The 23,150-nt window shown below is 40.9% G+C and overlaps 1 protein-coding gene and 1 long non-coding RNA gene across 3 annotated transcripts in view; one reads left to right on the forward strand and one right to left on the reverse strand.

The window, feature by feature from the left end:
* LOC146035692 (cysteine-rich hydrophobic domain-containing protein 2-like) lies at window positions 1-21,165 on the reverse strand. Of its 2 annotated transcripts, XM_083159279.1 has the most exons (6): window positions 20,834-21,117; window positions 16,353-16,407; window positions 12,585-12,740; window positions 10,773-10,829; window positions 10,233-10,292; window positions 1-5,271 (listed from the first exon to the last, which is right to left on the reverse strand). In XM_083159279.1, the coding sequence occupies exons 1-6, from the start codon at window positions 21,016-21,018 to the stop codon at window positions 5,221-5,223; spliced, it is 564 nt and encodes a 187-aa protein (XP_083015405.1). In that variant the 5' UTR covers window positions 21,019-21,117; the 3' UTR covers window positions 1-5,220. The 2 variants fall into 2 exon arrangements, with proteins under 2 accessions (XP_083015405.1, XP_083015406.1); XM_083159280.1 differs by lacking the exon at window positions 10,233-10,292 and having other exon boundaries at window positions 20,834-21,165.
* Window positions 21,009-23,150, forward strand: part of LOC146035693 (uncharacterized) — a 24,094-nt gene continuing 21,952 nt past the window's right edge. The window contains exon 1 of the long non-coding RNA XR_014460699.1: window positions 21,009-21,141. This is a non-coding gene — a long non-coding RNA (uncharacterized LOC146035693). The remainder of the gene's footprint in view (window positions 21,142-23,150) is intronic.

Raw genomic sequence — 23,150 nt, forward strand, 5'->3', positions numbered from 1 at the left:
TATAAACACAAGTCAAAGGAAGTTTAATTTGTTAGCTTTTATTTAAAACAGTTGAAATGTGGTTTATTTGACCAACAAGTCGAAAGTGACAATTCCCACATTGAGTTCCACTCATAGGTACAGTTAGGATCATATGTTTGGCACATCTATGTTACTTCTGTCCTTCCATTTGCTTATCCCACGGCTGGCAACAATGAGGCTCAGTTTATGTCCTGGTGTTACTTTTTCAATTAAGAGGCTGTTTTATAAGCAGACCAGATGAAAGTTATCGAGTACAAAGTCTTTAAATGGGGAGAGTTCCACATAAATTCCTTGTGCCACAAAATTGGATTTGCAATGCGAATACTGTTGCTAGGTAAAAACTGATGAATAATAGTATTTGAAGGTCACAAAATATCTTCTTCAAAGTATAGGAGCTTATCTTTATTAATATGTATTTGATATACTGTAAACAACTAAAATAGAACATTAGACATATTTTTAAGCGAACAGTGCATCAGGCAATGAGATTTTACATTTAAAATCAGAGAAATGTTAGATATTTCTCCGGCAAAAGAAACAATAGCATGACAAATATTTACAAGCAGGGAAAAAAAAAAGAAACCAAAATAATGATTAAGTGCTGCCAATATCTGTTAACAAACTTATACACCTTTCAGGTTGCAGCTAATTACCAAGTTCATGACAGTTTGATAGGTGTGATGTGAAAGGGCTTACTGGGTCCAGCAAACCGGCATAATGAACCGGTAAAAAAAGCAGTCTTCTTACTGGTTCATTGCCAGGTTGCTGTGCAGTATTAACAATTAATTAAGTCAAGCGACCTGCTACCCTTTCACACTGATGCAGGAGGCAGTGCTTGAAGCAGCATCAGCTCCAAGTGCTACCTCCTCTCCCGCCCCTGATGAAGTTCCACCGCCCTGCCTCGCCCCCGCATGATGTCAGTGAAACAGCAATATTGCAGAGTTGCTGAAGGGGCCAGAGAGCAAAAGGCATGTTCGCTTTGGGAATGAACTGTTTCAAAGACCTGGTGTGACCCTGCATTTTTCGATGTGAAAGCGATATCACTTGCCTGGTGAATATATGACATTTTGATTGCAGTGTCTATTCATATTAGCCCTATATACAGGGCAGCTATGGTGAAAAAAGTTGGACAAATATAAATAAACCACCCAATCTTATTTAGGGTGTGGTCTACTTTAGTTACCTGCATGGTAACAATCAGTATGCTGTATAAATATTGAATTATACAATGAGGATGAAACTTTTATAATATATATTTTGGTGCATTTCTTTTTAGATCTTCCTACAAGAGGGGTGGTAGTGCACCATATATACTACCACCTAATTATCAAGGCATTATGGGGAATAATAGTGCAGGTGGGACACAGCGTAAACCATCAATAATATAGGACAGGTACACAAAGTATTCTGAAAATGCAGAAGTAAAATATAAAAAAGGACAAAATGGTGTAAATTGCAAATGCCCAATTTTAACACACAGCAAACCCCTGTTGTATGCTTCGACTACTAATAAAAAGCCAGTAACTGATCAGGTAGTGTTATTGGCTAGCACATTTAAGAAATACACAATATAATGTTTTAGTAAAATTATAAATAAAAATGTAATGAATAGATAAAAAAAAGAAGAAAGAAAGAAAATGTGTGTGTGTGTGTGTGTGTGTGGGGGGGATTACACTACTAAAGTAATAGAATTCTATTCACCGTATCAAGGTCTTTTTAACACATTCTTCCTCCCTGGGTGACAGTATGTCCCACCCCTCCCTTTGTTACACTGAAGAGTAATGTATAAACAGAAACTGATGATCTCAACAGAATCAGTGAAGAGGCAGCCTGTCATTGCAGTATATCCAGAAGAGGAAGTAGTAACAAGGTGATGGAAACTCTCCACAGACAATTAAACTATATTGATGGCCACACACACGCTCTAATATCTGAAGTAATATATCAAAATGACCACAAATATTCTGGTCAAAAGTGATCATTATCATACATGATAAATGCAGCTGTAATGGGGCCCATACATGGTGCGACGCACATTACATAGTACATCAAGGGCCAGATGCACTAAGCTTTAAAAGTGATAAAATGGAGTGATAAACAGCCAGCCAATCAGCTCCTGCCTGATAGTCTTCAAGTACAGTCTGTGACATGTCAAACAGGAGCTGATTGGCTGGCTTTTTATCACTTTTGAAGATTAGTGCATTTGTCCCACAGTATGTTGTGCCTGTGCTTTTTGAACTAGACTACATCGCCTCTAGTACAAAACGCACAGTGCTCATTTCATCATTTACGTTTTGAACTAGATACGATGCAATTAGTACAAAACGCACAGTTTATCTCTCCATGTATGTAAGGCATTAGATGTTATTTGGGGTGGGGGAGCATTGCCAAACGGACAGATCTGTGATGAAATGGAATTCAGAAGTTGTAGTGTGTGTGGCCAGCATCATTCAATAAGGCTATGGATAGGAGTATCTTTGTAATACAAAAGCAACCAATATATTTTAATGGGTTATATTAGATTTCCATGTTAGTAAAATATTTTTTTCAAAGGAAACATTTTATTTAACATGTTTGTATACATCTATTTAATTAAGTATAAACCTATTATAATTACATTTTCAGACAAGAACAAGAGTAGATGGCTAGTTTTGCACAGAATTATACATTCAGTTTAGTGGTTCAAATAGCACGTCTGGGGCACATTATTGCTGTTTTCGTATAAAAATGAACAACCAAATACCCATTGCAAATGCAATTTTTAGAACTAAAGGAGAGGACAATACCAAACAAATGCGGAATGCAAGTAAGAACCAAGGATGGCAGCATCCACACATCAGCAGGGACCTATGGTGGGCTAAAGAACTTGAAAAAGAACATGTTTATGCACAAAACATAGAGGTTGCAAATAAAGAAATGGGAAGAGCTACCGCATTGTTTTTCTTTGTTACATCCATTTTCTTACTTTTCATTTTGCACACAATCTTGATCATTGGTCTAGTGCAAAGACTCTGGCCAAGAATTTATTTTCCAGTCAAGATGGCTTTCTTAAGGTCACAACTGGCAATAATGTTCCTTTCAGCTCATGGCTGATTCAATCTCATACAGTCATGGTCAAAATATAAAATCGCTTTTTTAATTTTAAAATAGAGAACTGATTTACAGGACTAAACTTAGGGTACACATTGTGTGAATAGGTATTTGCTCTTGTGTCATGTTAATTGCACCACCAAAAAAATGCTCTGGATTTTACTTCAGAAAAAGTCAACTACCTATAATATGAGTTAATATTGTAATGAAAGATATTAGAGGCAACTCTAGAGCAGTATATCGCAGAAAGAGACCATGCCAGATGCAGCCACCTGACATTGCATTTATTGACCATACAGTGAAAGCAGCTACTTGAATTACAACAGGGCTTTTTAAATGCCAAGATCTTTAATCTTTGCTTCACCTACCGATAGAACGGCAGCATTAGTACATGGTTTTAAACCACAAAATGCACTATAGCCAACCTATACTATGCAAATATAGGACAGCACCAGGATGCAAGAAAACACAGACATACTTTTCTTCCCATAACAGTTTATAATACTTTTAAAAAAAAATTGAGATTTTTTTTTTTATATTTGAACAAATTGGTGTCTTGGCATTTAGAAATACTGGGAGCAGTTAGCTATACATTAGGGTCCATATAAAGCCAATGATTTTACAATGCCATTAGACCAGGCATGTCCAAACTATGGCCCTCCAGCTGTTGTGAAACTACAAGTCCCATCATGCCTTGCTACAGTTTTGCTATTAGGGAATGCTAAAACTATGGCATGGCATGATGGGATGTTTAGTTTCACAACAGCTGGAGCGCCACAGTTTGGACATGCCTGCATTAGACAAAAGCTTACCTACACTTGGTTCAGTTAATGTCTATGCAATGAAAGAATTAAAATGTCTGCCTCTGGCATCACCAGTATAAGACATATCCCGTACCTTCCAAGTAAGGGGAGGAGATAAATTAAAGATAGACACCAAATATATCCAGCCAACACGGTAATGTTCCGTCATGTTCTCCACAACACATCAATAACTATAATGTTCAAGTTCTCTGGGTAGGTTCTGACAAACATTTACAGGACGGTAGAGGTCTGCTGCCCGCCCACATAGGAGTCTGCTCTTTCTTCCCCTCCATAAACCATCTGATTATGGCTTTACAAAGAAACAGACAGACAGTTGGTTGCAGCTGATGAGAGACCAGCAGAACAAAGCAAAGTTTAAATACAAGAGAGTGAAATGGTTCATACAATCAAATGATGCCTACAATTACAATGACAATTGACACAAAATCATTGGCAACATTGTAACAGCTATATTACATTCTGTAAACAGAAGTATAACACTTGCAGGTCTGAAAAAGGCAATATTTACAATTTTTTTGGTTAAATAATCCATTTCAGCTTGCAATATATATACTGTATATATATATATGTGTATATATATATATATATATATCTCATTTTGAGGTCTTGACACATAACATCTCTAACTAAATCAAAGAATGTTTAGTTTATATAGATAGAACTGTGCAGCTATACATGAACCTCATTCTTTGACAGGCTTGGGCAATTTGTGACTCACAAGATGTGCTGAGCTTTGAGTCCCAGCAACACGCAGAGCCTGCACAGGGACTAGAGAACAAGCGCTTACTCGCTAACTGTATAACGGTGTGTGGTTTTGAAGTAGTGTATAAATGGAAATGGATTGAACCATACATTATACTAGTGGAAAATAGATGTAGGTACAGTAAGGCAACAAGCTAGTTAAAGCAGCACTGATGTACATCCCTAACCGCAACTATATACATTTATGTGTATAGAACATTAATTCCAGGTGTGAGGTGCTGTGAGTGTTATGCGAGCTGCTTGACACTTTTGCACTGCACAGGCTAAAATGAAGTGCAACATGGAAATCTTCCCTTAACATAAAAAAATAAGTGTGCAAATCTTTTTTTTTCTTTTTTCCTACACAATAAAAAATACTGGAACTATTAGGATACCATATACTGCTATACAAAAGACAGACTTTTGTGTTTTTAATACACAGTAGTAGTATACCTTTTCTTTCCAAGACCATCTAAAAAAAGGCACAAAGGGTAGGAATGACAGGTAACAAAACAACATGAAATGAAGTGGGGGCGTTTTCTTTTCAGTCCGGTCGGAATATCGGATACTTTGGTAAGAATTCTATAAGTATGACCTGTAACAGAACAGAAACGCAAATGCTGTCAACAAATCTGCATTAAAAATTTCTACTGTATATCATTACTTTTATTCAGTGGCGGATCTAGACTTCTCTTCTAGGGGGGGCCGTTTACTGTTTAAACTTGACCCTCCCCCTCCAGTCCTGACTCCTCCCATTATAAGACTCCCCCCCCCCCCCAAATAATAATAATAATAATAATAATAATAATAAATGTAAAAGAAAAAAACTTGCATGGGGGGTCTGTGTTGCAAACACACTGTATGTGCAGCTGGACACACCAGCAGCCGGACAGTGCACACACATGGGAGCTCCAGGCTGTGCCTGCTCCCTCTTATCAGGCGAATTCATCCTGAAACCAGGCCCACACCCACCGTGTGCCCGCCGGGCATTGCTGCAGACACAACCCACCCCACACTGTATGTGAGCAATCAGGATGGCAAACCACCTAATTTACAGCCCACCAGCCAATGGGATGGCAGGATGGGGAAAGCCCCGCTATATCAGCTACTGGGTGAGAGGCGGTGTCATGATCTCCCCATCAGCACTACAATCACTACTTAGTAGGTGCGGGTGCAGATACGACCGGCAGCAGTGAGAAGTATACCCCTCGCCCCCTGCAGTGATTCCACTGGCCTAGGGGGGGGGGGGGCGACCTCCCCATTCGCCCCCCCCGCCCTTAAATACGCCCCTGCTTTTATTGCAAATCATGCATTAATAGGAACTAATAATGGACAAAAATGCACTTTAGAAATGGAGAACCTGCACAACTAGTTAGTGCATTTGAGGATGTTATTACTAATATAGAGCAAAAGACACCGCTAAAACAATTTAATTTTAGTAATTATTAACATTCTTTTACACTGCTTAGCCAGGTGGCACAAGGAGTTGTGTTCCCAAATCCAACCTGGGTGCGACCCGGCTTGTGAACCTTTTTACACTGGTGTCAAAGCCCGGCATAAATGCTGGGTGGATGACGTTATCGGAGGCGCGTCCTGAGACGGTGCTTGGAGATTAGATCTCCCAACAACGGCTATTTCACTGCTGTGGGCAGGTCCAGGGTTAGAATTGGCTTGAGTTACCCATTTACATTGCACTGTGAGCTGGGTTGAATCAAAGTTTAACCCTGCTCACTTCTTGGGTTGAAAGGTCGCTCAACCCGGTTAATTTCAACCGGGTCCATTTACACTGCACATTATCCAGGTTGCTGCACATTCATGTGCAATAAGACAGGATATTTATTGCAGTGTAAAACTGGTATTGGATATTTTAAAACCCAAAGCTCCAAAGCAAAGGTTTCTGAAGGGAGGTTTCTTGCAATTACTGCTGTGCATGATATCAGCAATGGAGACTAGCGCATGAAGGCATATTGAACATGCACTGGTCTCACCTACCCTGCTGCATCCAGATGCGCACATACACATAAAGCTTCTGCATATTCTGGCAGCCAGGGACGTGCAGTAGTGCTAGCTGGAGCAGGCAAAAATTTAAAAAAGCCACTATATGAAGATATAAAAAGAGAGAATAAATGACGGAGGTACCCTGCAATTCTGTCATGCCTCATTTTCATGCCTTGACACAAATACAATGAAGTGGTAACTGCTGCACAGAAAGTGTACCATTACTGATAATGTTTGCAGATCTCCCAAGTGCAGTATAAGCTCTGGGATGCTAACTGTAGGGAAATGGGACAGAATGAGAAGAATCGGAGGAGGGGTTGCAATATATGTGAAAAAAAGCATAAATACTACCTTTAGACCCTTTGAATGACTATAGAAACGGGAGAAGGCGATTCTTCCTATAGGGGTGATCTACAGACCACCAGGTCAGGAAGAGGAACTTGACAAGAGCCTATTGCAGGACATCAATAAAACGGCATTAAAAGGAGGTGATAATCATGGGTGTCATCATCTACCTGATGTAAACTGGGAGGTGCATGTTGCAAGTTCCACCAGAATTAGAGACATTCTGAATTCCTTGCATGGAGCATTTATCCAGCAATTGGTGAGGGAGCCCACTCGTAATGACGCAATATTAGACTTATTACTTACAAATGGTGACGGAATATCTGATGTAAAGGTGGGTGAAAACCTGGGATCCAGTGACCATCAAGCAGTATGGTTCAAAAGAAAGACAGAGACCAACTCATCACACACAAAAATAAAGGTGCTAGATTTCAGGAAGGCTGATTTTGTAGAGATGGGAAACTATGTAAGGGATTCTTTGTCAGATTGGAGGAACTTGGAAGGAGTGCAGGAGAAGTGGGGAAAATTAAAAAGTGCAATACTAAAAGCAACAGAACTTTGTGTCAAAAGAATTAGGAAAAACACAAGGAAAAGGAAGCCAGTGTTGTTTGCAAAAGAAGTAGCAAGTATTGTGAAAGAAAAAATGCTAGCCTTTAAGAAATTTAAGCAGATGGAGAATAATGAGGAAAAAGTGGTGTCTCTTGTTAGACAGAAGGAGGCTAAAGAAATAAAAAGGAGAAAATGGCAGTCAGTGGGTAAAGGGGCAAAACTTTTTTTTAGGTATAGAAGTGAAAGGAGAAAAACCAAAAGTGGAATAATAAGAATAAAGACAGAGTGGAAGTCTTCTTGAGGGGGACAATGTAATAGCAGATCATATTAATAATTATTTTTGCTTAATATTTACTGCTGTAAGAGGGGAAGGGGCCACAATTAAGTTGCAAGTATAGTCAGAAAAATGAGGGAGAAACAAGTACAGTTACAGAGGAGAAAGTCCTTACAGAATTCTCAAAACTGAAAGTGGATAAATCAATGGGGCCAGGTGGGATACATCCAATGATACTAAAAGAGCTTAAAGGGGACCTGGTAAAATCAATAACAGAATTATTGAACCAGTCATTAGCTACTGGAGTAATACCAAAGGACTGGAAATCAGCGAATGTAGTTCCACTGTACAAAAAGTGGAAGCAAGGAAGAGGTAAGCAACTATCAACCAGTGAGCCTTACATCAGTAGCAGGGAAATTGATGGAAACACTCTTAAAACAAAGTTTTAGAATATCTCAAAATTTCAGGATCCGAAACAGCATGGGTTTACTGGCGGAAGATCATGTCAAACAAATCTTATTGACTTTTTTTGACTGGGTAACTAAAGTAATAGATCAAGGTGGGGCTGTAGATGTAGCTTACCTAGACTTTAGTAAGGCTTTTGACACTGTCCCACATCGCAGACTCTTAAATAAACTTGAAAGCTTGGGATTGGATTCTAAGATAGTTGAATGGATAAGATCGTGGTTGCAGGACAGAAAACAGAGAGTTGTAGCAAATGGAGTACAGTCAAAGGAGGGAAAGGTTACAAGTGGAGTATCCCAGGGATCTGTACTTGGACCAGTGCTTTTTAATATCTTTATTGGTGATATTGCAAATGGAATTGAGGGTAAAATGTGCCTTTTTGCAGATGACACAAAGGTATGCAACAGGATAGACACACCAGGAGGGGTAAAACAAATGATTGATGATCTAGGTAGATTAGAGGAATGGTCAAGAGCATGGCAACTACACTTTAATGCCAAAAAATGCTAAATCATGCACTTGGGTCTCAAAAATCCAAAGACTAAATATAGTATAAATGGCACTATAATGGAAACTACTGAGGAAGAGAGGGATCTAGGTGTTTCTATTTCAGGGGACTTAAAGGCAGGTAGGCAATGAAACAAAGCAATGAAGAAGGCAAGTCACATGCTTGGTTGCATAGGGAGAGGTATCAGCAGTAGAAAGACAGAAGTAGTAATGCCTTTGTGTAGGGCATTGGAACGACCTCATCTAGAGTACTGAGTTCAGTTCTGGAGGCCATATCTCTAGAAGGATGTATATACATTAGAGACTGTACAAAGAAGGGCAACTAAAATGGTGCATGGCGTACATCACAAAACGTACCAGGAAAGACTAAAAGATCTTAATATGTATACTTTAGAACAGAGAAGGGAAAGGGTAAACATGATACAAACTTTCAAATATATCAAGGGTTTTAACAAGGTACAAGTGGGAGACCTTCACAGAAAGAGGAGCAACAGAACACGAGGACATGCACTGAAACTAGAGGGAGGAAGATTCAGGGATAATTTGAGGAAGAATTACTTCACAGAAAGAGTAGTAGATAAGCGAGAGATTTGCCCCATCAGAGGCGGAAGAGGCAAATACAGTAGTACAATTTAAACATTCTTGGGATAGGCATATTGATAACCTTACAAAAAAATAGGGATCAAATATGGTTTGAGGTAACGTGTTTAAAAAGGGGGCAGACTAGATGGGCCAAGTGGTTCTTATCTGCCGTCAAATTCTATGTTTCTATGAAATTATTGGTTGAGAAAACAAACTGGAAATGTTGCTGCAGTTGTCAGCATTAACAGCACAACCTTTTTCTTAGTTAGTTATTAGTATCGCAAAGGACAGCTCACCCAATAAAGAGCTGTCCTTTGCAAACACAAGACTTCCATGGAGAGCACTTGAGCACCACAGCAGCCACAGGGGGTGCTGGGAGGGATCTGATTGGATCCCTCTCAGGAAAAATGTGAATACAAGTTTACAGGCTTCTATAGCAAAGCTGGCGTTACCCACTGCATCTAAGCCCTGGAATGAACTGACACATTCTGGAGCTTGGTACATAAAGGAGATGCAGCCCAAAAAAGTCCAAAAATTGCAGTTTTCGGCCATATTTTCCCTTTAGTACTGGGGTAGCCAACACTAGTCCTCGAGAGCTACCAACAGTGCATGTTTTGCAGGTCTCCTCACAGAATCACAAGTGAGCTAATTAGCTCCATCTGTGGATCTTTTAAAATGTGTCAGTGATTAATGAGTGCAGCTGTGCAGCAACTAGGTTGTCTAGAAAATGTGAACTGTTGGTAGCTGTCGAGGGCTAGGGTTGGCTACCACTGCTTTAGTACATCCCACCCTAAGTGAGAACTAAAAAATGTGCTTGAAACACAGACAATACTCACATATTCCATCAAATTGTTGGATTCACATTTCCTTCTGCTTAATTTCCAGTGCAAGCCAAGCTGGGGAAAAACACAGTATATGTTGCAATGTTAAAAAAAAAAAAACAATTGAAAAAAACAGTTCCTCTAGACCTGGGGTAGCCAACTCCAGTCCTCGAGAGCTACCAACAGTTAATGTTTTCCAGATCTCCTCACAGAATCGCAAGTGAAGTAATTAGCTCCACCTGTGGATCTTTTAAAATGTTAGTGAGTATTGAGTGCACCTGTGCAGCAGCTAGGTTGTCTGGAAAATGTGAACTGTTGGTAGCTCTCGAGGCTGGAGTTGGCTACCACTGATTTAGACTATATAGTACAGATCTGTACTGTATAGTCTTGTCTGCGCAGTCATTTTTCGATTCTATTTCGATGCCGCGGATCGATATCAAATCAAAGTCAATGTTCATTCGATCACATTTTGATTATATAATCAAAATTGAATAGAAAGCTAGTCAGAATCAGTGTGTACGGGGCATCAGGTACATTTACCATTGAAGGTCTTACCTTGTGATACAATCTGTTGTTCTCCCAGTCCAAAAGCTTGTGAATGGATCTTCTGGTCTACCATAACATAAGATTCAACATTGGAAATTAGCCTGGATTGTTCTGTTCCTGCTGTTCCACATATAAATCATATGAGGCACTGAAATAGTTTGCAGTATGTGATCTCTCCAAAGATGCACCCAATTGGTTAAAAAGGACTGGAGAAAGTGCAATTATACCAACACATCCTTCGCAATACATTACAATAGAAGTCCTTTGCCCAGAGTAGCTGAAATCCATTTGTATTACTCAACTTGTATAGCAAAAGTAAATCCTGTTTATTTTTCAATATATCATAAATGGCCCCCAATTTTTTTTTTCTAAGTGAAATTGCTGTAGGATAGAATAAATTATTATTATTATTTAACCATTCAAAGTTCAGATTATGGGATTATAAATCAACCCATATCCATAGTTGACCGACTGTCCTGCTGTAGTTTTAATACGGTCCAAAACATGTTAAATATTGTAGTATTTCCATATTCACTGAGTTTACCACTCTACTCTTTATTGGCCCCTGATGATTGAGCTGAATTCCTAGAGCTGGGTACACACCAACAGATTTATTTGTCCAATCTATCTGGTGACAACAAAATCATGAAAATATGTGGCAGAAAAAGACAATCAAAAATGTGCTACCAAATGCAGGAAAACAGAAAAAATAAAATCATATGTTTGGATAAATTTGTCATAAAGATGATGGATCATTGTCGGTTTTCCAGTGTTTGGGAGAAAATTTTGGATCATCATTTGCTCCTTTACATTGCCAGGTTTTTGCTCCCACCACATAGATTGGACAGATAAATCTGTAGGTGTGTATGCACCTTAACAGCCAGGTAGGCTTCATCACCAAAACGTTGGTCAGCCTTGCCTCTTGCCACAGAATCATCCACCCGTTCTCAAAGTGGACTATATATGTCTGAAGAAAACATACACACAATGAAATAGAAGCAGAATTTACAACCACTAAAAGGTTTTGCAATACAAAAGATGCAAAATAGGTGCTGCTATAATTAAAAATGAAAAGCTTCCTTGTTTAATCCTTTCAGTGCCAAGTGAATTTGTCAAAATACTGTAGGTGTGTCAGGCTAAATTTTTATTCAATATAATGACCTGTAATGTTTAACTTGTATAGGAAATAATTATTTATTTTTACACATTTTTTATTTAAACTTCTATAACAAATGTGAGCGAAGCTGTATTAATGGCTATTGTGAAAATCGCTCACAGAAATATTGGCACTCAAAGGGTTCATTTTGCAGTATGTTGCCATTATTTCCTCATCCCTACCGTGACACTTTATTTTGTTTTTGTAAACAAAAACAAAAAAGTTTTCAGTTGCATAATGACAATTGTGTACTCACTTGGTTAATTATACTGTTTAATCTTTTGCAGTCCAAATTTTTTTTGCAATTCAAACTGGATTAAATGTTTATATTAATTGTAAGGTTTTTTTTTTTTTTATTATAAAAAAATGGTCTACATTGCATGTTGAACGATGTTAATGTTCTTATTTTAAAGTGGCTCACTACTGGATCTGCTACTAGTGCAGGGCTGACTAGGCATTGGACCTGACAGGGTTACTTCTGATAATTATTATTTTGCTGTTTTATAATAAAATAAAAGAAATAAAAAATAAAAAGAAGTTTGCTAACCTTAAAACTTTTGCCAAGAAATAACATATAAAAGTTTTTTTTTTTAATCCATACAATAGTAAGGAACAACTGTAAACTCATACATATCTATAAAGCCGTACATAGTACAGCTACTTACCCTTTTGTTCATGCATATAACAGGCCACAAACTGAAGCCCAACGTACAACAGCAGCAGATACAGCCACATAGTAACCACTTCACATTGAGGGGGAGATTCTTCCTTAAGCAGGCATTCACACGCCCGATACTAATTTTAAACTCTTCTGGCGCTACCTGCAATCGAGAGCCATGTAATAAATTATATAACCAGTTTTAATCTGTAGTAAATATAGAGCTAATCTTTGTACAGATTGTAACCATTACTATTGAACAAATAAATATTTTGAGGTACCCACCCCATTTTCACAATTAATTGTAGCTAATCGATACACACACAAGATACCACTAGAATTCCCTATTGAAGGTTCCATTTGACGATTCATTGTTTTGGACTCAAAATGTCTAACGGACCTATTTAAAAATCATATGGTATACACCAATTAAAGTTACTCACATGTAGTAACCCCCAATGAAGTCCGTAAAGGGCGAAATGTTCAGGGTTATCAGCCATGGGATTTTGAAAAGTGTAATTTGAACAAATATTCATCTTATTTATTTACAGTTTCTTATATAGCACAGCATATTCCGTTGTGCTTTACAATTGGAAACAACAGTGATTAAACAAACTGGGTAGATACAAACTGACATGGAGGTAGGAGGGCCCTGCTCGTAAGCTTACAATCATCTTAGATCAAGACACACATTTTTGTAAATCGACATCTGTATATACCCATGTCTGTTTTGTATGTTTTTTAGTGTGATGCCTCTGTTAATAAAATTTACATTCGGTATCTAACTTGGCCCTTGTGACCTTCTTGGGTGATTATTTGGTGAGGGGTTGTCTTACATATAAAGAACCCCATCGACATAAGGAATATAAACTCGTGAGAATCCTCTAGTTCATGGGTCCTCAAACTGCGGCCCTCCACATGTTGTGAAACTACAAATCCCAGCATGCCTTGCCAAAGTTTTGCTATAAGGGAGTGTTAAAACTGTGGCAAGGCATGCTGGGATTTGTAGTTTCACAACATCTGGAGGGCCGCAGTTTGAGGACCCATGCTCTAGTTAAAATATCCTCTACATAGCGCACTTGGGAATTTCCTTGTGTAATATCTATCTTATAACAGGAGTAACAGCACTGCATTTCAAAAATACCTCTGACATGACACAACGCTACGTTAATGAAAGGCCAAATTGACAATACAACGTGCATACAGACAATAGAACAGCAACTGTTGCACCGTGGAAGCAAGAGACTGTTTATCTTCTATGTTACTTTTGTAAAAAATAAAATAATGTTTTTGTCTCTTTTCAGAAGAAAAAGATAAGAGGCTTAATTTTGGTTGTACTCCTCTACACACCGTAAAGACACATTATTTCCTTTAGGCATCTTCTTTTCTCCTCTTTTTCTTTTAAACATTGTTAAAAGGGGGTCATAATATTTTACGACAGGATGCTAGGAGGCCAGCAAACAGCAAAAACCTAAGTAAAGCCCAGCAGGCTTGATCTGGTCGAGGGGGGGATCTGTATCATGACCCCATCAATCACCTGTCATCTCTGTTGACAATACCAGTGGAACATTTTATGACTCACACCCTTGAACTGCTGGCTTATCTTTCCATACAATTTCTTATGGTTGAGGGCATTAGGGCAGGAAACTGTGGTGTCTTCCCTTAAGGTCCAACAACTCACTTTGTTGTCACCTGGTGCATGCTAGGGCACATGGCATCATAAATCTTCAGGTAACATTCTGTAGTTGTCTGAGAACCAGAAGTACCACACAAATAACTGTACATTGCTAAAGAGAAATGAAATGCAGTCTGAAGTAAAGCGCAACAGAATCTGCTTCGCTATATAAGAAACTGTAAATAAATAAATAACGGTATGTACAAAAAAAAAAAAAAATATACTGTGCTTGGTATTAGTTTGATTAATGCGTACTCTCTGAGGAAATAATGGAAAGCTATGATTTAGATTAGGTAATAATCTCAAATACTTTTAATTAAATGACACTATCAACAGTATGTACATATATATATATATATACATACATACATACATACCACACACATACATATACATATATATATATATACACACACACACATATAGTGTTCATTCAAGCACCCGCCATATTTGAAAACCCATGCAGTTCCTCTTCCCTGCCTGGGGTGTCGCTGTCTGCTGTAGTGCTTCTAGCACAGTGTGGTCTGTATATCAGCACTGAAATGCAAACCAGACCTGTGCTAGAAGCACCATAGCAGACAGCGACACCCCAGGCAGGGAAGAGGAACTGCATGGGTTTTCAAATATGGCGGGTGCTAGAATGAACACACATATATATATATATATATATATATATATATATATATATATATATATATATATATATATATATATATATATATATATATATATATATATATATATATATATATATATATATATATATACACACACACATACACATACACACACACACACAAGGCAACCAAAAACTGTGAAAGGGCAACACAAACCGGGCTGCTGGCTTCTGTGGTTCCTTCCCAACATATAAGGTTCTGGACATAAGCTATTAACTTTGCTAGAACTACTATTTCTTTGCATGTGTTCTACTGTCACTTAAATATATTTTTTTTTTAAAAAGTGACTTTTTTAAACTGGCTACATTTTATGGGGCACTGTAACCTTGCGGACAGTTAAATTTAAGGGGGCCTACCTTTAAACTTTACTCATAACTATGTGTATTACAGGTTGGGTATCCCTTATCCGAAATGGTCAAAACCATGAGCATGTTGGAAAAGGGATTATTTCCATATTTTTTATATATACTCACCTGATTCCCTTATGTCTGCGGCGAACATCGGTTTAGTCTTCTACGGTTTTCAGAAATGTTTCGGTTTTGGGATATCTATTTATTTATAAACAGTTTCTTATATAGCGCATACATATTCCACAGCGCTTTACAGAGTATAGTTGAACATTCACATCAGTCCCTGACCCAGTGGAGCTTACAATCTATGTTCCCTACCACATATGCATGCACACAGACAATCTAGGGTTAATTTTGTTGGGAGCCAATTAGTCTACCAGTATATTTTTGGATTGTGTGAGGAAACCGGAGTACCCGAAGGAAACCTACGCAAGTACGGGGAGAATATACAAACTCTGTGACCAGAGATGCCGCTGAAGAGGATCCTGAAGGCAGCCGTGGGACACCGTGGATGTCGGGGGACCATCAGGGCACCAGATAAGGGTGAAAATAAAAATGTATTCCAAAATCCGAAAAAATCCCTTATCCAAAACGCTCATGGTCCCGAGCATTTCGGATAAGGGATACTCAACCTGTGTTAATGGCATTTAATTAAAGTCGTTTAGAATATTACCTAATCCAAAAGTACAGGTTTCAATTATTTTCCCAGAGAGAACGCATTAATCAAACTAACGACAGGAGCAGGTATATACCTTATCCCCCCCCCCCCGATCTAATGAAAGGGGATTTAGTAAGAAATAAACTCAAATGTCCCATTACATCACATGGAAGGGCCCTCTGAGTGACGTCATTCACAAACATATCGCCTCAGCTGTGCAACATTGTCATTACCAAACATGCAAGGTGAAAGGATGTATAGTGTAGAATAACATTTTTCAACGCTCCACAAAACATCACAAATATGCAGATAGTTTTGGTGTCCTTCTACTGATGAAGTCAATGAGTAATCATAAATAAAGCCACCAGGAGTGGCTAGAAAAATCAGTAAACTGAACTAGAACCATAATGCCTACCTTTCCTGTAAGGACAGAAGGAAATTCGGCATCAAATTTGTTGCTGAGGCCAAACCTATGAGAAGCAAAAATATACATGATTTTTGAGTAAACTATTTTAAAATAATGGTTATTTAACAGAAGAGTATTTTAAAGCTCTCTCATATAAATCGGTTTAAAGAGATTATCTAAAAATACAATTGTATAAACATTTCTGTATTAAGACTTTAAGTACATTCAATGAACGTTTCTAAGCGATCAGCAGATGAAATGCCAAGCTAGAACAGCGCCATAGTTTATGTACGGGAAAATACAACTTTCTTCCATTCAGTACATGGGCCAGATGCAATAAGGCCCTTATTCTGGTAATTCCCAAAGGCAAATTCCTTCTCAAATGGATAAAACCATGTGCACTGCAGGTGGGGAGAGATATGCAGAGAGATTTAGATTTGGGTGAGTTATTTTTTTCTGTGCAGTGAAAATACTGGCTGTTATTTTTACACTGCAATATAGATCTCACTATAAAGTAAAGCCCCACCCAAATCTAATTATCTCTGCACATGGGGCCTTATTCTAGTTCACTCTGACAAAATCCTTCTTAGATGGACAAAACCATGTGCACTGCAGGTGGGGCAGATGTTACTTGTGCAGGGAGAATTAGATTTGGGTGGGGTTTTACTTCAAAGTGAGATCTATATTGCAGTGTAAAAATAAAGCAGTCAGTATTTGCCCTGCACAGAGACAAAATAACTCTCCCAAATCTAATTCTCTCTGCACATGGTTTTGTCCATCTAAGAAGGATTTTGTCAGAGAGAGTGAACTAGAATAAAGCCCATGGTTTTGTCCAATTGAGAAGGAATTTGCCTTTGCGAGTGAACCAGAATAAGGGCCTAAGCTTCGACAGTGATAAAACGGAGAGTGATCAACAGCCAGCCAATCAGCTCCCTCCTGACATTTTTACAAACACAGTCTGTGACATGTCAGTTAGGAGCTGATTGACTGGTGGTTTATCACTCTCCATTTTATCACTTTTGAAGCTTAGTGCATCTGGCCCCATGTCTGCTAAATATTTCATGTCCAACCAGTGCAACCCTTCTGTTTAGACGAGATAGGACAATGGGAGGGGAAACAATGGACCTTTGAGGAACACTTCTGGCTCAAGGCCCATACACACTTAGTGATTTCAGGGCTATTACGGTCTGACTAAATCATTGAGAAATGAAGAACTGATCGCGTGTATACCCCTGGGCAACAGCATTGTGCTGTCCTGCGTGACGCTATCGCCTGTCTAGATCAGACTGCATGTAGTGAAAATCACATTGTCAGTGTTCTCGATAGAGATAACTGCATCGCATATTTGTCAGTGATGGCTGGTAGACAGATGGCTGGTAGACAGAATGCCGGTGGTCCAAATACCAACACTGGCAACCCAATGGAGGGCAAGTATACTTACCTCCCCTAATCCCTCTCCCACCCCATATCCTAACCCAGTGGTTCCCAAACTTTTTTGAATCACGGCACCCTAGAGCATCAAAATATTTTCAAGGCACCCCTAGGCTCAAGTGCATTGAGTTTATATGTCACAGTTATCTGGAGAGGGACAGGATTTGCTTCTGTTTGTCCACATATATTAGGATTGTCAGCGACAAGCACTGGATTTTCCTGGTACATGGACCATAAATAATATGAATTGATCTTGGTCCACCAACCCAAGGCACCCCTGCAAGTGTCCTGAGGCATCCCGGGGTGCCTAGGCACACAGTTTGGGAACCACTGTCCTAACCATAACCTGAACAATCCCCTGGCAGCCTATCCAAGACTAGTGAGTACACCTCACCCACCTCCTCCTGGGCCGAACGCTAACCTGCCCATAGTCTTACAAACAGAATGCCGACAGTCAGGATTCCAGCATCAGCATCTCCATCAATGTTGGGATTTCAGAGTGGGTCTTCTCTTTGCCGGCATCCTGACACCTGGGATATTAACCGCATCCCTTTGAGTCATGGGCAAATTATTACACAGAAGTAGTTCATTATGTTATACTGTACCAGCTTGATTAAATCAAGCCATGGTCTAAACAAGTCTATACAGTCAAGTGAACACAAGTGCTTAAAGAGTAGGGGTGGGCAACATGAGTCCCACGGCAGGATGAAGCCCGCATACCGATCCTGCCTGGCCCACCACCCCCCACCAGTGCACAATGACAAGCGACTCGACAGGCTGAGCTGCGTGTAACTGGGCTATAGCAGTCCCAACCTGTGGCGCCGCTGAGGAAAGCTTTGTCTCATCACGGAGGCAGTCAGAATTTCCTTTATGACATCAGATGCTGGGCGGTGTGGGGGGCAGAGCCAAAGCACCAGCTTAAACTGGTGTGCCACTTTAATCCTCTCTAACACGTTGGCGCCGGCCAGCATCTGGCAGGCACAAAGGAAATTCCAGCCGGGTGCCCCTGATGCGTGTAACACAGCCATACAAATATGAAACCAAATGCATAGCACATTGTATATATAGAAACTAATTAAACTATATTGATCTAGTGTTCATAAATTTGCTGCGGTTAAATAGCCCTTCAAATGTCGCATGCCAACTCTCATCAAATCAGATCAAAATATGCAACACAAAGTTGTGCAATTTTGTATCAATCAATATTATTGTCTAGACACGGGTAACCTTTGGTTGTCAGCTGTTGAGAAACTACACGTTCAAGCAAACCCAGGCAGTTCGCCTTCCCTGCCTAGAATGTCGCTCTCTGCTTTTGTAAGATGCAGGGTGCTAGAATTAACACTAGTTCTAGTTATGCCCCAGGCTTCCATTATGTATCTTTCACCAAAAGCAAGCAATGAGCCTCATATGATGTTTCATTGTGCCAATGGACAATTGCTGCCAGCTTTTCTAAAGTACACATTGTTTAGATATGGAAAACTGTAACCCAGTCTTGTGTATTTACGGAGATGTCATATAAGGCTTGTTCATTTTTGCCATAATAAAATCATGGTAAGACTGGTTGGTTCAATCATTTGTTCCATGAGGTGGGGGTGGCGTTGACTATGGGGAGCCATTTAACATTGTAAGGACCCATCAGGGTGGTTGTACAATAAAAAACTGTATACCATTGCATCGCATGCGGCTATATGGCATGCGATGCGATCGCATAAGATGAAAATATTGGGCGCTGTGCTAGGAAACAAGTACCCTTTTGTTACTCCACAAAAAAGTTCAGAAATCCCCTGCAGCACATGCCTAAGGGCCGCCATACACTATGCAACTTGTCCTACGGCATAAGTCACATCCAATTACCCTGGAGCTGCCTGGGACCCTCCCATATGCGCAAATGTTTTGTGACTGGTTGTAGAAGATATTGAGAGGTAAAGCGATGGGTATCCTTGGTTACTGCCGCAGAGGTGGCCTGAGGTGAACACAGAAAAATATGACTAATGGGTATGTTGTGTGAGTGTCACAGGCATGTAAGTGCAAATTACTGTGACACTTCCAAAAAGACTATGGTCAAAGATATTGCCATACGGCAGGTGCAAGTTTAGATGACACATAAGGGGTGTACACATGCTTCGATCTGATATAGATGGGCGACAGGACCCGGCATTGAACAGGAGGGAGGGGGGATGGTGGGCAGGGGGAGGCTACATTGAGCAGTATGGAACCGCTTTCGATCTGATAGATCAAAGCAGAAACAGACTTGCCAGGCAAGTCTATTTCTGCTTTCAATCCCGATGTTGTGGATCAGGATCGAATCTGAATCGAAGGTTCGATTCAGTGTTATTTACAATTCAATTTGGACTATAGCCCAAATCGAACTGAAAATTACACAGAATCCAACCGTGTGTACATAGCAATAGTTTAGAACCACTAACGTGGTTACAGCAAGCATGGATCGCAACAGTGGGTGGCTCGGTGCTTGCACATTTTGGTGCATGCTAGTACACAAGTTGAAGGCTAAAACTAGCATTTGTCCACCTATGAATTAGGCCTATAGAGATGTCCCCCAGATACACACAAAGGGCATACACCCTGTACACTGTCGTCCCCCCCCCCCCACACACACACACAGCACTGCCCCCCCCGCACACTGTTCACCCCCCACACACACTGTACACGCAGCCATACCCCCCCACACACACACACAGCGCTGTCTCCCCCCCACGGCACTGTCCCCCCCACACACTGTACACACAGCAGTGCATCCCCCACACACACTGTACACACAGCAGTGCATCCCCCCCCCCCACACACACAGTCCCCCCCCCCCCTTCCCACACACAGAGTTGTCACACACATAGCTGCGTCCGTCCCACCCCACACACACTGTACAGAGCAATGCCTCTCAAAGACACACACACACACACAGCACATATGAGATATTAAGCATGATTGTGTGACAGGATGTTATCATTAGGGGGTATGAGGAGAAGCCATGCCCCCACTTTACTATGAGCACAGCCCGGCAGGGCCTGCTCCCGCACAGAGCAACTACCTCCGTCTCTTACACGGTAATGTGTCCGGCACCCCGCACCACCACGGGATCCGGTGCATATCGGAGTAAATGCTCCTCAGCTACGACCCGACCTGCACCTGTCTCCCGCTCCTCGCACTCCTCCTCCTCCTCTTCCTCATCCTCATCCAACTCGTATATGGTATCAAAGTCCGCCATGTTGGGTAACAGGACGCTCATGACGTCACCCAGCACGGCGCTGGGATCGTACTGACATCACTGCTGGGGGCGGAGCTGAGCCCGCGCACACTGCACAGATTTGGGAGAGATCTGCTACTGCAGCCGCAGGCAGCGAGTACGTAGGTGAGGCGGTGTCTTGCTCTATGAGGCACGATATCCTTTGGACTCGGAGCCTCCTGCAAAAGTGCTGCTTGCCGCTCCGTATGCCACTGTACAAACAATGGGGCATACTTCAGGGTTGGCTACCTGACCCTCTACTTCAGGGACAAAATGCGGGACTATGTAAAAACCGGACCGGACTAGACTCCGGACCGCCGGACAGGACATCAAAATCTGCAGTCCGGAGCTTATAGGGTCCGGTCCGGGGGGTGTCCTGTTGGGGGGTGTCTTGTCCGGGGGGGTCCCTGTGATAGCTATCATCAGGGACATGGGGAAGGGGAGATTACAGCCTCCCCCTGTGGTCCGGACCGTCCGGTTTTTGCTACATGCTCGGACCATACAGGGAGACTTTATTCTACCCCTCCTCCTCTACCTGGTGACAGGTGTCACAGGCAGAACCCCCAGACAGGACACCCCCGGACAGGACACCCCTCGGACCGGACGCTACAAGCTCCAAAATGCAGAGTATGATGTCTGGTCCGGCGGTCCTGGGGTTTTGTCCTGGTCCGGTTTTTACCCATACCCACAAAAGGATCTAATTATACTTACGATAATTCCGTTTCTTCCGATCCACTCCATGGCAGCCATTACTCTGGGTTATTTCCTCTTGCTCCTATGTTTAGACAGGTAGATTTGACTCCGCCCACCTTGGGTATATATCCTCCCCTTCCTCCATACCCTGCAGTCTTTTGAGTGTCTCCTATATAAAGGATAATTACAGGGGGGGAATTCTAGGCTGCCATGGAGTGGATCGGAAGAAACGGAATTATCGTAAGTATAATTAGATCCTTTCTTCCTCACCCTCCATGGCAGCCATTACTCTGGGATGTACCAAAGCAAAACTATAATAAGGGAGGGTCAATGAATAAAACCACACAACTAGATGATGCTCAAGAAGGATATATTAAACATATCACAGTACAGCTTGTTGGAGCACCACCTTCCCAAAGGGGGCGGGAGATACATCCAAATTATAATAATTTGAAAAAGTATGAATGGAAGACCATGTAGCTGCGGCACATATTTCTTTCACTGAGAGCAGCGCTCTGTTGGCCCACGACGTCGAGACTGCCCTAGTTGAGTGTGCCTTTAGCTTCTCAGGAGCTTCCATGTTGTTTTCTCTATAAGCAAACGAGATAGCTTCCTTGATCCATCGGGCTATCGTTCCTTTAGAGGCTGCTTCTCCTTTTCTCGGTCCCGAGTGGAGAATGAAGAGTTGTTTCACCTTCCGAAATTCACTTACTCTCAGGAGATAGACTGAGATTGCTCTGTGAACATCTAATTTATGCAATCTTTCTTCTTCAGCATCCTTTGGATTTGGAAAGAAAGTTGGCAAAATCACTTCCTGATTCAAGTGAAACCCTGAGACTACTTTCGGTAAGAAACCAGGATTTGTTCTTAACACTATCTTGTCAGGAAAGATATTTAGGTACGGTTGCTCTGACCACAGTGCCTGAAGTTCGCTCACTCTCCTGGCAGAGGTGATGGCTGTTAGGAAGATGACCTTCCAGGTAACATACTTTAAGGGTACTTGATCCAATGGTTCGAAGGGAGCAGACATAAGAACATTCAGAACCAGATTCAGGTCCCATGGAGCCAAGGGTTCCTTAAGTCTTGGACGTTCTCTCTTCAATGCTTGTACGAATTGTTTGATGAGAGGATCATCTGATAGTCTCCTATCTAGGAGGACAGACAGAGCGGAAATCTGAACTCTTAGAGTAGAGGCTGCTAGACCTAGCACAAAGCCCTCATAGAGGAATTGTAGCACACAAGGTGTTCCAAACCTAATATCTTCGGGGTACGACTGAGCCCAGGACAGAAATTTCTTCCAGACCTTGTGGTATATTTTTGAAGAAACTGCCTTCCTTGCTTTCAACAGAAAGCCTGCCACCTGCTCTGACACCCCTTTCTCTGTCAGAATCGCCCGCTCAACATCCAGGCAGTTAATTTCAGTGTTTTGATGTCTGGATGGA

Source organism: Crinia signifera, chromosome 9 (assembly GCF_055691185.1).
Source record: "Crinia signifera chromosome 9, ASM5569118v1, whole genome shotgun sequence".
Taxonomy (NCBI): domain Eukaryota; kingdom Metazoa; phylum Chordata; class Amphibia; order Anura; family Myobatrachidae; genus Crinia; species Crinia signifera.